This window comes from Lagopus leucura, unplaced genomic scaffold, assembly GCF_019238085.1.
Source record: "Lagopus leucura isolate 7727_CA_CO unplaced genomic scaffold, USGS_WTPT01 Super-Scaffold_100157, whole genome shotgun sequence".
NCBI classification, from domain to species: Eukaryota; Metazoa; Chordata; class Aves; order Galliformes; family Phasianidae; genus Lagopus; species Lagopus leucura.
This window is the reverse complement of record NW_024962334.1, coordinates 32,354,875-32,367,242: the sequence shown is the minus strand read 5'-3', so window position 1 is coordinate 32,367,242 and position 12,368 is coordinate 32,354,875. Positions and strand designations below refer to the sequence as shown.

Sequence of the window (12,368 nt, the reverse complement as noted above, 5' to 3'; positions counted from 1 at the left end):
ATCAATGGAATCTCTAGCACTTCAAGAGAAATTGAACAGGCTTCTAACTAGTCTCAAATTGAGAGTTACATGTGATTCCAGAAAGGAAACTTCTGTCAATTACTAGATATTTTAACAAAACTATTAATATAGAGAGAGCCAAGAACTTTGAACTTATATTTTCATAGTATTTACGTCTACTTTATTATTGGCATTATCATTATTTTCTTGTTAGCTTAAATGCAGTGGTGACAAAAGAACAAATACTTTTTCATGTATCAACTTTCTAATTCACGATGCCTAGAATTGTAACACATAGAATCACAGACTCATAGAATTTACTGGACGTGGATTTAACTTTCTTCATAGCTACCCTTATGGTGCCATGCTTCAGAGTTGTGATCAAATCCACTTTGATAACATACTGAAATTTTAAATGATGCTGAACAATGTTTACACAACATCAAGGTTTCTGTTTCATCCTCTGCCCCTCCAGGTGAGGAGCATGGGAGCAGGCAAGAAACTAGGAAGGAAAGCAGTCAAGATCTAACTGACCTGTATTAACCAGAGAGATGTTCCATACCCTATAAACGTCATGTTCAGTAATAAAACTGGGGGGCTGTTTTCCAGGGGTTGCTATTTCTCAGGAATTGGATGAGCATCAGTCAGCTGATGGTTGATGGTTCCTTTTGCAACACTTGCTTTTATTTCACTTGCAGCCTGGTCTAGTATTAGGAATGGAGGTTGGTGGCTCTGCTGGTGGCTGGGGGACTGGAGCTTGATGATCCTTTAGGTCCCTTCCAATTCAAGTCATTCCATGATTCTATGATATATTTAGCTGTCCATTTATTTATTTACTGTTGTTAATTTTTTTCTTAACCCATGAACTTCCTCAGTTTTGTCTGCCCTATTCTTTTCCCAGTCCTGTGGTGGGAGATGAGTGGGCAGCTGTGTGAAGCTGAGCTGCCTACTGAGATTAACTAACAACACTGGTTTTGCGAAGAGTAAAGTGTTTAAATGCAGGGATATATCAGTCATACATTGTTTCATTGCTTTTGACACGCCTTCTCATGGATTTCCAATTTAAGAAATTTAATTTTACTTAAGATTAGTTTTACCCCACCACTCTGAGAAAAACTAAAAATCAGAAATGAATCTCTTATATTTTAAATAATAACTAGTAAGATGCAAATATATTTTCTTATTTGATGCATGACTGTCAAGTTTTATTTTCACTTGTTATTCTCAAATACTATAACAATGTGTAATCATAACACAGCTGTGAATATTCTTCTATGTTTTCATATGATATTTATGCTTTAAAAAAACAAAGATAATAAAGTAAACTAGGTGTAGTTCTTTAACTTTTGGAGTATGCCACATAAAATTATTTGCGGACATAAAGAAATATAGTGCTATTCAATGTAGACACTTGCAGTTTTAAGAAGAGTGGAAAGACAATCACTTAAAGGATCTGCTCTCTGAAAAAAATAGTGGAGGATTTACATAGAAATAAATTATTTCTAGTTTGGGTTCTATATTTTTCTACATTCCTATAATTTCTCAATATATACCTTTTAATAGAAAATATTCTTCATTGAAAATGTATTCTCAATCAAATTTATTGGGTATATATTTTATCTGCATTGTGAAATTGTTAATTTTTAATGTTAGCAAAGACACAATGAACACGTTTCCAGACAAATTTTGTTCCAGAAACTCAGAAGTGCTGATCTTTCTATTCAAATGGCTAAAATCAAGTGTCCCAGTAGCATATTACAGAGGAATAAAACAAAAACAAAAAAAACAACAAACATAATTTCATACCTACATGAAAGTCCCTTGTGTACATGTTAACTAAGCACGTTATTTTCCATCTTTTCCCTCCCTATTTTTCTGAGTGACACTTTCATAATGCAAATTCACACCCAATATAATCTGATTAACAGAGTGAATTCAGTCTAGTATGTGGGCTGACTCTAGTTTCATTAATAAACCACTGTATTTTAGTGTTGCAAAAAGACACTTTAATAGAAAACTAAGTACCTGAACAGCTGGACTCATCAAGGCTGAAGTCAATGCAGTCTGCAATGCCATTACAACGCTGGGAGACTGCTATGCATTGATTTGTTGACATACATAGCAAAGAACCGTGGAAACACTCTGTAAGGGCTGAAAGGAAAAGTAACATGACAATTATTGTCAGCTGTATTTCCTTTTATCACTGTTTAAAAAAAAAAAAAACAACACCAAACCAAAAAAAAAAAAAAAAAAAAAAACTAGCAGAAAACTTTATTTGTATTTTAGTTTATAAACTTGGATCCATGTGACCTTTACAAGCTTTCATCTTCAAAGTCACAAAACTTTGCTATTTAGTGGACAAATAGGTAAACAAACACAGTACACAGATGTTACAGAAGCTAGATTTTCCCATGTTATATTTCTGAAGTAATCATGGGCATGTTTGCTTAAACCATTATCAGAGTAAGTTGAAAAAGCAATGAAAACCCATAAGAAACTACCACACAACACATTCAAATCCCAGGCATAACCTAGGAAAAAAAAAAAATTTAAATAAAAAATAAAAAGTTGACATAGTATAGCTTCCTTTTATTGTGAGGAACCAAATACTAACAGACATTTAGTGAAGAAAACGTGGAGGAAAGCTGTACTGAAATATCTGAACTTTCACACCTTTTTAATTCCTGGGGATTTAATTGTCTTTTCTAAGTTTTTTTCAGAAGAATTATGAGGGGAGAATCTTGATGGAATCACGTAAGCCATAAGGTTCTGAGTACAGGATTATTACTGCATCACTCATATACATGAAATATGCAGTGGTCCTACATCCTTCTATAGAAGAAAGCATCATTTTATCTAACACAGTGCTCTCTTACACTGCTTTCAACTATTATATTTAAAGGTTTTTGTTTAGTTAGTATGAGCTGAACTCTCTCAATACGAATGCAAATCAGAGGAAATTCTGATTTCTGATAAGTTAGATGTATTCATAAAAAACTGGAGTAGAACCAGAAAAAGAATCTAGAAAAATTTAAAATATCCCAGTGCCACATCTATATTTCATACTTCTTTCCTGCTCATGGGTTCAAGAGCCAATGCACACAGCAGTGAACATCCCAGGTACGATAGCCAAGCTGCTAAAAGCTATATCAGTCCCACTCCTAGATAAAATGTAAATCTCCACCTTATGTATATCACAAAAATATGTACACTTAAAATGGTGCAGCTCAATTTTATACAGCAGCAATTGGGTCAAATCCTTTCAGCTCTTGCCATTTTTGACACTCATAAATAATTATGAAATTGCTCATGTAAGTAAAGGTTTGTGGGATCAAACATTCTAGTTACATGCACTAACATATGTTAAATTCTGAAGAAAAATCTGGAGAAGACTGTTACTTTGCTTCAAAATTTAATTAATCTTTCTGAGACATTTTAAGTTCTGACTGATTTTAAATGATCACAGTACTCTTCTATGACTGGAGAAGTCACTACAGAGAAGAGCAAGATAAAAGCAAGAACAACAACAATCTCTTCTTACCGCATTGGACCAAATTGAAGCTCTCACTTGTACAACAGCAAATACTTCATTCTTAATAAATGGAATTCATACTTTGTCACTCAGTCATAGACATACATTTTTCCACTTCCTCCTGTTATGCAAAGAATCTAGATTCTGTTCTATAACAATGTCTTTGCTCTATATGCTCTCATTCCCTTTACCACTCAGTCCGGCCAAACAGGTCTTGGCAAGAATGAAAAATAACAGATTACAGCATCACTCCAGTCCTGTGGTGCTTCCCATGACCCACACTTGTAGCATAACCTACCATCTATCTCAGGATTTTGTAAGCTAGCCAGAAAATAACTGACAGTCCCATGCCCTCTGTTGCACTTTCATAACCAAATAACAATCTCATACTTGTGTGTAACAGATCCAAATCCTGGACATTTGCAATTTGGGGCATGATGTTCCAATGGTAATTGGACTAGTTTGGTAAGTGCTCATTTGCACACAGATATCCAGCCTGTAAAAATAATTGTTTGTTCAGATGAGAACTTCAAGAGAAACAAAGTTATAAATTTGACATAAAACATATTTTTAAACTTAGTAACTCTTCATATGTTCTTTAGACCTTGTACGCCTGTACTCAAGAGACATCTCAAATGTGGATATAAAGTACTGTTTATAGTTTGTCAAATATACTACAACTAAAACAGATTCAGTTCCTGAATTTTAACTCACAGTGAGGGTTGTGGTAAGAAAGTATGCATCTTATTTTTGACATTTTGTTATTATTTCCCCTAGTTCTGGACTCGCTGCTGGACTTAGGCTTGAAGACAAGATAGAAAAATGTTAATTATTTTTAGTTCATTTATAACTTTTGTGGTTTTGAAGTGTTCCTTTACTCTGAGCAAATTTATGGCACTGAGATTTTTATGTACTGACAGAGGGAACCTTCATAGCAATTAATCTGACTGTTAAATACTTTGCACAGATCTGGCATCTAATATTGCTTACTGTTAAGATAGTTGAAAATAACCTCAAGCTTCCCACACCAGTTACTCTTTAACTTTGTGAGGGGTCTTCAAGTGTCCTTGGGATATAAATATTGAAGACAGACAGTAATAACAGCAAAGATATTAAAGTCAAAACATCAGTTTTTCACCTATATTTCATTTTCTATGTTCAAATTAAAATTCTTGTAAGAATAAAAGTATCACAGCCCACTTGAAGTTATATAATTTAATATCTACAAGGTAATTAAAATTTACTATAACCACAGCAGATATATAACTACATAGGACCATTACAGAGAACTGGAAAATAGTTGTTCCTTGCTATTAGCACTTGAGTCAAATGCTGCTGCATCTAGTAAAAAAAAAAAAAACAAATACAAACACCACTGATGTTAATATGTTTATTTTATACCCTTACCACTATGATAAACTAACTTAAAAAATAGATTAAGTAGGTGAGCTAAAGTACTATTCATCACAACAGTGGCAAGAGGGATGCCCAAGTAGAACATAACTGGAAAACAATTCCAGGAATATTTTCATTAAAATTAATTAGCAAAAAAATCCACCAGAATAGTACATACTATATACATTAAAAAAAGTACCATACAACTTAACTGCTGAATGAACTCCATGGGAAATTCTGCCTGCACAAACTATGCAGCAAAGCAGTTCTGTGGTAGAGATAGTGGTAGTAGAGAACTGACTAATGCATTTTTTGTTTGCTTTTCTTTGCCCTGGTCTTCTTTGGGGTTTTATACGTAATTTCTGCAGCATGTAGAGATAAATTTATCTGATGCATTCCTGAATTCACTTGCCAGAATATTTTTGGCCATTTATTTTTACACTTACATGAATGAAATTGCTAAAGGACATGGCTCATACACAGTGGAAGGTGCCAGTAATTGCTAAATGCATATTTTTAAAAATTAGCAAGAACACTAAGACAACAAAAACTCACAGACTGCTGATTAAAATACTATTCTCTGTTCATAACTGCTTAGAAAAAAAAAAAAAAAGAATTTCAGGTTTCTCAAAAATCTGCAGAAAATCTCCCAATCTGTTATTACAATAGTGGACATAGGCTGAAGTTAATAGCAAAGGAATCACTGATTTTACAGATTATGCAAATATTTCAATAAACTAAACAAAAACTGTTAGATATTTCCTTTTCCACTCTCATTTTTCCCCACTGACAAACATGCATGGCATTTCACAAGTTAAAAGTAGACAGCTAGAGATGAAATGCTGTGCTCTCATAATGTACAAATTTTGGTGGGAAGACTGAGTGAGTGACAGTAATCATCTTTTCACTGCTTTCCTTCCAAACCACCACTAACCACTTACATTCTGCTTTGCCCTGCAAACAGTACCTTCATAGGAAAAAAATATGAAATATGTTGCTCCTTTTGCATTCTCGTCTCATACTGTCAAAACTTACATGTTTGTATAACCAAAACTGAATTTTGGAGTACCAATATGATTACAGATATGAATGAGTTCCCACCTCACTCACAATTCCTCAGTATACCATAGCTATGGAAAATGTTTGTTCTTTGAGAAGACCAGGACTTAATTTCCCCTCATTCTCTGCGCTTTGCTTAGAAGTCAAAGCAATGAAATGATATCTCAGTTGTTTAGAAGCACTCATTAGCTACTGTGGTCTGGCACTGGGACGTACATGTACTGTGATACAACAGAACTCTCCAGTTGAGGAAGGATTGAAAAGGCAGGATTAAATGAAGATTAATGAAGTGAGGTGTTTTTGATCTTGGAGGAAATAGAATTTTCACATGTTTTGGAGGAAAGCAAACTTTAAGGCCTCTCACAAAACTGCATCTTCCACCAACAGAACCTCATGTACAGATAGGCTGCAAAGTCTTTGCCAGTTTATATAAAAACATCTTTTTAAAGAAATTTCTTGCGTGCTGGCCTACTTGTACATTCCCTAGTTTTGATCCAAATGATTGAAGAACTATAATTTCTAGCCTACTGGAAACAGATATATTTTTTTCTGATCAGGATGAAAAATAAAATGTTAAAAACTTTTGCAGAATGAAAAGTTTAGGGAAAAATTGTCTGTATGATCTATGGAAATAAAAGCAGAAATTCTTCTAATTATTAACAGAAATACAAAGCAAACCTTTTCAAGCATTTGTAAAGTCAATAACCAGGGAACAGAAAAGCATAAACAAAATTACTTGCAAATGTAGAATGTCTCTCCAGGTAACACATTACAGGCAGTACAATGTCTTGACTTGACTAGAGAATGCTGAATTCTTTGCTACTCTTCATTATGTTACTCTTTTTCATGTCACTGTTTTGGGAAAGAAAGTTAGCGTGGCTTTAACAAGTGCAATGAAATTAACTTACGGCATCCAACTTCATCTTCATTAAGCGGGCAGTCAGGTACACCATCACATTTTAGGAGAGCTGGGATGCAGCCTTTGGAAGGACACAGGAATTCTGTTGGTTTGCAGGAGTTTGAAGGCATAGTGCTAGGGGTCATTGTGGGACAATTAATTTCATCACTTCCATCCAAGCAGTCTTCAGCCCCATCACATTTTGCATTGAGAGGCAAACACTGCTGCACATATGCGCATGGGAACTGGTCACTACTGCAAGTTGGAGGCCGTGGTGAAGCTGGTCCTACAAGAAAAAAAAAGTGAAAAAGTGAAAGATCAGAAGGAAATATATATATATTTTTTCCAGTAACCATCTATACTACATCTGAGAGGAACACAGGTGCTACTGGGCAAGACATTGATTTTTAATATGTGCTTTTTTAAAGTAAAATAATAAGTATAAAAGCACAGCTCGAAAGTAGAGTACATAAATAAAAAACACTTTGCTATACCATATTAACTGCTGTATATTCTTGCTGTTCCTTCTAAAGCTCAAATCCAGTATTTGTTTTCATCCTGTTATTGTCTGTGTTATGTCCATATAGAAAGGTTAATACCAAAGTGTTAGGGAAACTTATCTTTTACTCACACAAAGGGTGGTGACGCACTGGAACAGGTTGCCCAGGGAGGTTGTGGATGCCCCATCCCTGGAGGCTTTCAAAGCCAGGTTGGATGTGGCTCTGGGCAGCCTGGTCTGGTGGTTGGTGACCCTGCACTTAGCAGGGGGGTTGAAACTAGAAGATCATTGAGGTCCTTTCCAACCCAGGCCATTCTGTGATTCTATGTTTCTATATCAGAAAACATTTTGAAATATCTTGACAGCTGTCAAGGTCTTTCTCTACTTGTATACTGAAGAGACAAAAAACTTTTCAAAGACTACATAAGTGTAGATCAACAAGAAACATATTTCCCACAAAGCTATTGTCTACAGTAAGGTCTGAACCCTCATAAAACAATAAAAGTTTTTCAGTACCGTAGGAGGCAATGCAACATAGTTTATTATCACTCTGATTCTGTAGCTTAGTTTGACTTATTAGATAGTTAAATAATAATAAAAAATAGATCAAATTTTCCAGACTACATCTAAAAAGAAGACAACAGTAACAACAACAATAATAATGACACTTGACTGAAGAAGAAATATTCCCTCCCTGCCTCCCTTCCTTTTGTTTTTCTGGAAAATATACCGGAAAAGAACTCTGTGGTCATTTACACAAATTAATTGGAGACATTTAAGCTTCCATTTTTTCTTATCAAAACTACTGCAACTGAATTTTACTAACAGAAACATCAGAACTACTTATGAAAGCTGAATTTTAAGAAGCTGGTTGCGCTAATACAATGTTCTTCACACCACCAGTGTCCCCCAGGGGAGCAAAGTTAAGGAGTCTTGCAAATTGATGTGCAGAGAAAAGAAAAATCTATGTGATTTCACTTCTGCATTTAATCATTTTCTAGGTCCATTTACATCAGACAGATAAAGAAAATAATTCATATTGTGATTGTTGCAGACAGGAAGGACCATCTAGTGTTACCACATCTGCAAAAGGTGATAGTTTTCCTATTGGCAGCCTGAAGCAGAGCAGATCAAGTAAAACAGTTCATGGTGGGTTTTAGAATGCCTTCAGAGATAGTGCAAGCATTACTCCCTAACTTCAGAAGTCAAATGTTAAATCTTCATGAAGGCATGGCACACTGTAATGGAATACATGGATTTTTGCATTACTTTGCTATTTTCAATGCACTGGGCATCAGAGTCTGATTGTGGCTGTTTTTATAATACCTATATCACAAATATTAATAGTATTTGGTTCAAAGAAAAACTACTACTACATTCAGACAAAATGTATACATAATATTAGTTTATGATCTGGTCACTCGCAAAACAGTTACAAGGAAGAAGAGCTCAAACCCTGTCTATCCTTGACCCTTACTACCTTAGCAATCTTTGACCTTCATGTTGACTGACTTCAAGTCAGATAATCATAAGTGTAAGCCTTATGCAAAATAATATTCCTGACATCATTTATATTATTAGTGATGTTAAATATTTTCATGCTGTCAAAAAAAGATGTATTCCATATATTGTTTATAATCTCCACAAAAAACAATAATGGATTTCGACACAGTAAAAATAATAACCTAGTATATACTTCTTTTTTTTTTTTGGCTTGTTAGTATTCAGAATTAAATCACAAATCTACTAAAAACATATAATTTTAAAAGGGATTGAAAGGATTTCGTTTGCGTGATATATTGCTATAAACGCATTATTCTCACTTTCATTTATTCTACTTCAAAATTTGTATATAAGGCCATGACTCTGCCATGATATCAGGAAAACATACAGAAAGTCACTGGGAGAAGGTATTTATTTCCGTATTGACGAAAACTTGCAGTATTAAATATAGAGCCAATCTTTATTAAAAATGAATCCTTTTACGATTTTATTTTGCTCTTGAAAAAAATAAGTTATTAAATTAGATAACATTGTTTTCCTTCTGTTATTACGACCCCTTTTCCTTGTAACTCCTACAAGGTACTTAAGTTGTGAAAATGACTTATCCTGCAGTCAGTTCTACTCAGGGATGCACTTCTGCAGTTATACAGCATAGTTTCGATTTGTCTATACAGTGGAAATTAACCACACATAATTTCTTAGGAAATTGCAATTAAAATTGCAACTACACTGTTACTACATTTGTCTTTCCTATAGTCACTTGATGTGGGAAAAATAGCATTTGTAGCATATTTGTGAAGATTTTTACCTCACTTTCATTCCCCTCGCCCCCTGTATCTAATGTATTAATGATACATTTGCTAGTAAATAGTTGCCTGATTTTGTTCTGCAATAAAATTTGAAATCTATTTTTAATTCAATAATACATAAACGCACTGCTATGAGTCTTGCATGCTAAATTGTCTTCAGGCTTTGTAGCACTGATTGTTTTAGCCTTATGGTTCCAATCTCAGAAAGTGCTTATGCATGCACATGATCCTATTTTAAATTCAGTAATTAAGCAAATACTTGGGTGCTTTAATAAATCAGGGATTATTTTTTTTCTACAATGATTTTCAATTGTTGTTAGAAAATAACGCATAGAAACAAGTTCTTCCTGACTTGCATACAAATTATTTTAGAGTGTATGGAATTCACCAAGAGCAGTGAAGACATCTCCAATTTGTGACAGAGATTAATTGAAGAGGAAGGCTAACTGAAGGTCTTGTTAACTCTGTTTTATGTTTTCAGTACATTAAGAAAAACCCAAAGCAAAACCCTGAATTTAGATCAGGACAATAAATAATTTGGAAACATATGTCAAAGGCCTTAAGAATATCATCTTGCATAATAACTCACATTTAAATATTTAAATTCAATATCTGCTTGGTTTCAGATGCAATACAAAGACTATACACTGGATGACATTTCTTAAATGATTGTAATTTCCATGATCTGCAAAATCTACTCCTCATTTCAATCTAGTTTCTTTACATAAAGCAGGATATAATTTTTCTTCTTAATTATAAATTAACCGTCTGCTAAAAAAAGTTTGAAAATTTATAAAACATTGATTTATATATATCTGTTAAAACTGACTAACTGGAATATGCAAATCTAAAAAAATCATTAACAAACTGAAAAGAAATCACAAGCAACATATCATTAATGCAAAACTAATTAGTTACATTTAAAGCTGCTATGTAACTATATATATTAGGCTCATCATTGCATATGTACTGCTGGCATATTTCATTCTTAACAGTGGCAGTATTTATTCTGTTTCCTTGTTCACTAGGGAGAACTAAACTAAAACGTTACAATGTTGACATTGCAGTGTGGTTGCAAGGAAAAATGAGCTGATGGTAATGTAAGAAATATCTTCCATGGTCATGAGCTGCACAAGGGTGTACTCACCTTTCTCAGCCTTAAAATCTAACTTTAAACTTCTGTACGTGTTTGAATAGTATACCCACTCTACAGATATATGTGATGAGGTTTGTGTAAACAGCAGACAAAGAGATACCACTCTACCAGCATCCTTGCACTTTGAAGAGAAAATGGGTAGCTGTGCGTGGTGGTTTCTTACTGATAACTAACTCAAATCCAACACAGCATTCTCTCACTCCCCTTCCTCAAAGAAACTGAGGGAGAAAATACAATGTAAAAGGGCTCACAGGCTGAGATAATGACAGGAAGATCACACACCAATTGCTGTCACGGGCAAAACAGATTCAGGGAGACTAATATAATTTATTGTCTGACACCAAGAGAACAGAGCACTGAAAAAAATATAAGCAAACTAACACTAACACCTTCCTCTTATCCACTGTCTTCTACCTTCTCACTACAAGGGGCAGAAGAAATGTGTAATGGGGCTGCAACCAGTCCATAACACTTTGTCTCTGCTACTCTGTTGTGAACTCTCTGCCCCTGCTCCATGTGGGGTCCCTCCTATGCAATCCTGTCTTTCCTGTACCGATCCTATGTGGGCTTCCCATAGTCTGCATCTCTTCAGGCACTGCTCCAGCACTGCACCACAGGCAGACACTCCCCCAACCCTCCTGCCACACTGTCAGCTGCTCCCCACAGGCTGCAGCTCCAGCCTGAGGCTGCTCCTACAGAGGCTGTCCTGAACCTCCTTCAGACACATCCTCTGCTGCTCTGTGGGCTCCTCCATGGCTGCACTTGGAGATCTGCTTCTTGTGGTGCCTGCTCCTCCATGGGCCTCTCCCAGGCTTTAGGGAACTTCTGCACTGCACCTGGAGCAGCTCCTACCCTCTTTCTGCACTGACCTTGGTACCTGCAAGGATGTTCTCAGTTATTCAATCCTCTCTCCAGCTTCTTTGTGCAGCAGTTTTTCCCTTTGTTAAATCTGCACTCCTAGAGGCACAAACAGGATTGCTCTTGGCTTAGATCTGGCAGTAGTTAGACACTTCTGGAGCTTTGGCTCTTATCTGACACAGGGCAGCTTTTGGGCTCTGCTTACAAAGACAACCCATGCTGCTCCCCTCTAATGAAACCTTGCCATGCAAGCCCAGTACACTGAGATGGATATAAAAACTAAAAATCTCATACCAAATTTTGTATGTACTGCTTCATGAAATGTAATAACTACAGCTGCATATTCCCGTCTTTCATTGTTATCAGATAAAATGGGTGATTTTACAGATGTTTTTATTTCAATGTGTTAATCACCGAAACATCTGTTATACTACATCAAGTTCAGGAACTGACGATTTAGAAATAAGGAGCCTATATCGTGTGAAAAGTCTTTAATGAGTGAAGTGCTCATGGTCTGCAACACAGTTATATATTTGTGGAATGTGGATTTATTAAAAACAATGAAATGTTTTACCAACTTTCTGTATGCAGATGAAGATTTTCTGTGTGCAGATGCTCTGTTACACAGTTCTTTTTGTGGTCCATGTTGTGTGACTGGG

The 12,368-nt window shown here is 35.3% G+C and overlaps 1 protein-coding gene across 1 annotated transcript in view; it reads right to left on the bottom strand.

Annotated features, from left to right (window-relative positions):
* The window catches only part of MALRD1 (MAM and LDL receptor class A domain containing 1), a 201,983-nt gene that overhangs the window by 37,546 nt on the left and 152,069 nt on the right, over positions 1 to 12,368 (bottom strand). The window contains exons 33-34 of the mRNA XM_042889341.1: positions 6,895 to 7,170; positions 2,026 to 2,151 (exon numbers count right to left, since the gene is read on the bottom strand). Of these exons, the coding sequence (XP_042745275.1) occupies positions 2,026 to 2,151; positions 6,895 to 7,170 (402 nt within the window). The remainder of the gene's footprint in view (positions 1 to 2,025; positions 2,152 to 6,894; positions 7,171 to 12,368) is intronic.